We start from the raw sequence: 3,625 nt of genomic DNA, 5'->3' as shown, positions 1-3,625 counted from the left end.
TTTATTAGTGAGCCTTACTGATCTATTTACATCAAGATTAGCAAGAGGAGAATGCTTATTACACTTTCCGGAATCGGCAGTGGCATCGTGTAACGGACGACGCTCCATGTGTGAAGGACGGGAACAACACCGACACCCCAATGTCTTGATAATCAGATTGTACCTAGGCTCAGTGGGCCTTGGTGTGTCCCTCCCTGTTGGGGGAGCGGCAGAATAGGGAGAATTGCATTGGGCTACCTTAGGCGGCTCGCTGGTTTGGCAATCCAGGGACCGCCACCGCCGCCGAAGCCAGGTCGGACAGGACTCGGTGAAGGATCGATGCCCGGGGGTGCCGGAGAAGCTGACAAAGAAGTCGGATTGTTTAGTTGGGGAAGCAGCATGCTTCGTCATGCTCACGGCACATAACTGTGTAATGGACAAGTCTGGGTGTCCTATCAACGGTTGCCATTGTGTCGATGCGGGCCTGGTCATGAATCACAAAATGACATGAGAGGGGAGGAAAGAGCTGATAGTTAAGAATGTTGGTAACGTATTGCTGAGACAAATAAACCCAGAGAGGTTGCTGGGTTGAAGTGTGTGGAAACACCATACGTCAAGTCCGCGACAGATCCAGTCAGACATTGAGTTGCGTAGCATGGCCCCGAAAGCACGGAAACGATTCGACCGCTTGCGCCTGAAGCAATTGGCCCGGGCGAGAAGAATTGATGGATTCAGTGTTAGTTTAAAAAGGACTCCATAAGTGTAAATAGGTAGGCAAAATTTAGGCAAAATAGCAGTGAATTAGTAGTTTGTGACAAGTCCGGAGATAGAATTGCCGCTGGGTACATCTGTGCTATGCCACGCGAGAAGAAATACAGCTTATCTACCTGGGTGTCTGAGTGATGCCCTCGCAAGGACATCGCATAGCAGTACACATTCATAACTATAACTAATTCAAAGTCTGGACTGGTTTGATCACCGGATCCAGCCAAGACTTTGTTAGGTGAATACCTCCATGACAAGTAACTCAGTGGACGGACCTACACTCTCTTCTACCAATCCACCCACTCTTTTTTTTTTAGGGACTTTCACTTCTGGATTTTAGGGAACCGACTGCATCATAGCCCCATCGCTCACGCAGGGATCCCACCTATCGATGGAGGTGGATGGATTTGGATTGTTACCTTAGCTCCCCCCAGCTGCTGTGCTCAGGTCTGCGGCGGGCATTGGACGCTCCCGTCGTCATAAAACCTTCCTGGCCAGGCCCCAAAACCTCGTCACCTTGTCCGTTTCCATTTCCATCTTCCAGATCTCTCTCATACTTCCTCCACTCTCCCATTTGTCTTGTACAGCTTATTCTCATTCCCTTCTGTGTTGTATCTCGTTCCCCAGCCCATACTTGAACCTCAACAATGGATCCGTAGGTGCTCCCCTCAACCATCAACTTCCCAAACACCCCCACCATGACTTTGCGCTCTAGCTGCGAGCTATCATGCTCGCGCTGAGTGTTTTGCGATACGATCGCGGCTCCTCACGCCTCAATGTCTGAACACCACAAGTGAAAAGAAAAACCTCTTTACTGATACAGTTTTCCCTCTAGATGCATGGAGCTCAAGCAGAACACGACAATCGTCGTGCTCGGCGCTTCTGGTGATCTGGCGAAAAAGAAGACGGTGGGGAGCTCCCCCAACTGCCCCTCACATACTGATGTGCTTGAGCTAACATGTTCGATTTTGCTGCATGATAGTACCCTGCGCTTTTCGGTCTTGTAAGTGACTAGTCCATTGGACAGAGCTCTCTTCTCTCGACTAACATGCCCTCAGTATCGAAATCAGTTCCTGCCCAAGGATGTCAAAATTGTCGGATATGCCCGCACCAAGATGGACCACGATGAATACATTCGACGCATCAAGTCATACATAAAGACACCCACAAAGGAGACTGAGCAGCAACTCGAGGAGTTCGCCGGGCTTTGCACCTACGTCTCGGGCCAGTACGACAAGGATGAGTCCTTCCAGGGTTTGGAGCAGCACCTCCAGGAGGTTGAGCAAGGCCGCCCCGAGAACCACCGTCTTTTCTACATGGCGCTGCCTCCCAGTGTCTTCACCATTGTTTCACAGCACCTGAAGAAGATTTGCTACCCCAAGAACGGTGTCGCGCGTGTGATTGTGAGTGAAAACACCCTCATCATGGTAAAGGTTGGCTAACCATCCCCGCAGGTCGAGAAGCCCTTCGGCAAGGACCTTGCCAGTTCCCGAGAGCTTCAAAAGTCACTCGAGCCTGATTGGAACGAGCAGGAGCTGTTCCGAATTGACCACTACCTTGGTAAGGAGATGGTCAAGAACATTCTGATTCTTAGATTTGGCAACTCTTTCCTCGGCGCCACGTGGAACCGACACCACATCGACAACGTCCAGATCACCTTCAAGGAGCCCTTTGGTACCGAGGGTCGCGGTGGCTACTTTGACGAGTTCGGTATCGTTCGTGATGTCATGCAGAACCATCTCCTCCAGGTCCTTACTCTTTTGGCTATGGAGAGGCCCATCTCTTTCAACGCCGAAGATATCCGTGATGAGAAGGTTCGCGTTCTCCGTGCCATCCCAGCCATTGAGCCCAAGAACGTCATCATCGGTCAGTACGGCAAGTCTCTTGACGGAAGTAAGCCCGCCTACCGTGAGGACGACACCGTTCCCAAGGACTCGAGATGCCCCACTTTCTGTGCACTCGTTGCTTACATCAAGAACGAGCGCTGGGATGGCGTACCTTTCATCATGAAAGCCGGAAAGGCTCTCAATGAGCAGAAGACCGAGATTCGAATCCAGTTCAAGGACGTCACATCGGGTATCTTTAAGGACATTCCCCGAAACGAGCTTGTTATGCGCATTCAGCCCAATGAGAGTGTCTATATCAAGATGAACTCTAAGCTGCCTGGTCTCAGCATGCAAACTGTTGTTACCGAGCTGGATCTCACCTATCGACGACGATTCTCCGACCTCAAAATCCCCGAGGCATACGAGTCGCTTGTCCTTGACTGCTTGAAGGGTGACCAGTCCAACTTTGTCCGTGACGACGAGCTCGACGCCAGCTGGCGCATCTTCACCCCTCTCCTCCACTACCTTGACGACAACAAGGAGATTATTCCCATGGAGTACCCTTACGGTATGGTTTTGATACGAGACTTGCTGAGTTTTACTTACATTGTTAATAGGTTCTCGTGGCCCTGCTGTTCTGGATGACTTCACCTCCTCTTACGGTTACAAGTTCAGTGACGCAGCTGGTTACCAGTGGCCAACAACCAATGCTGCTGCTCCTAACAAGTTGTAAGTTTAATAACTTGCATCCTGTAGGCTAGTCTGGGTGCGACAAAACACAGAAGCGGTTTGCTAATTCTTGTAGCTAATATCGCCTCCCCTACAATGAGAGAGTCACGACCGATTTCGGACTATGATATCCAAGCCTGGCGAGGCAACAAAACACCAATCAATGATTTACTCTATATTAAAAAACGATGGAAACTATTGTCGTAACTTTTGCGACATAATGATGGGCATTTGCTTCTGGGAACTTTTTAGATGCGTTCACATTGGGGGATTGGCTCATTGTTTACGAAACGCTCAATCAAATGAAAATTTCTATTTCAACCTTG

At 49.9% G+C, this 3,625-nt stretch overlaps 1 protein-coding gene; it reads left to right on the top strand.

Moving 5' to 3' along the window:
• Positions 1 to 1,583: 1,583 nt before the first annotated feature.
• Positions 1,584 to 3,303, top strand: FFUJ_01475 (probable ZWF1-glucose-6-phosphate dehydrogenase; the record flags this gene model as incomplete). XM_023578295.1 has 5 exons in its annotated part: positions 1,584 to 1,652; positions 1,727 to 1,747; positions 1,803 to 2,147; positions 2,199 to 3,138; positions 3,188 to 3,303. The coding sequence occupies 5 exons, from the start codon at positions 1,584 to 1,586 to the stop codon at positions 3,301 to 3,303; spliced, it is 1,491 nt and encodes a 496-aa protein (XP_023424097.1).
• Between the last annotated feature and the right edge of the window lie 322 nt (positions 3,304 to 3,625).

Source organism: Fusarium fujikuroi, chromosome FFUJ_chr01, assembly GCF_900079805.1.
Source record: "Fusarium fujikuroi IMI 58289 draft genome, chromosome FFUJ_chr01".
NCBI classification, from domain to species: domain Eukaryota; kingdom Fungi; phylum Ascomycota; class Sordariomycetes; order Hypocreales; family Nectriaceae; genus Fusarium; species Fusarium fujikuroi.
Note: the sequence above shows the minus strand (reverse complement) of the source record. Positions and strands in the feature narration are given on the sequence as shown.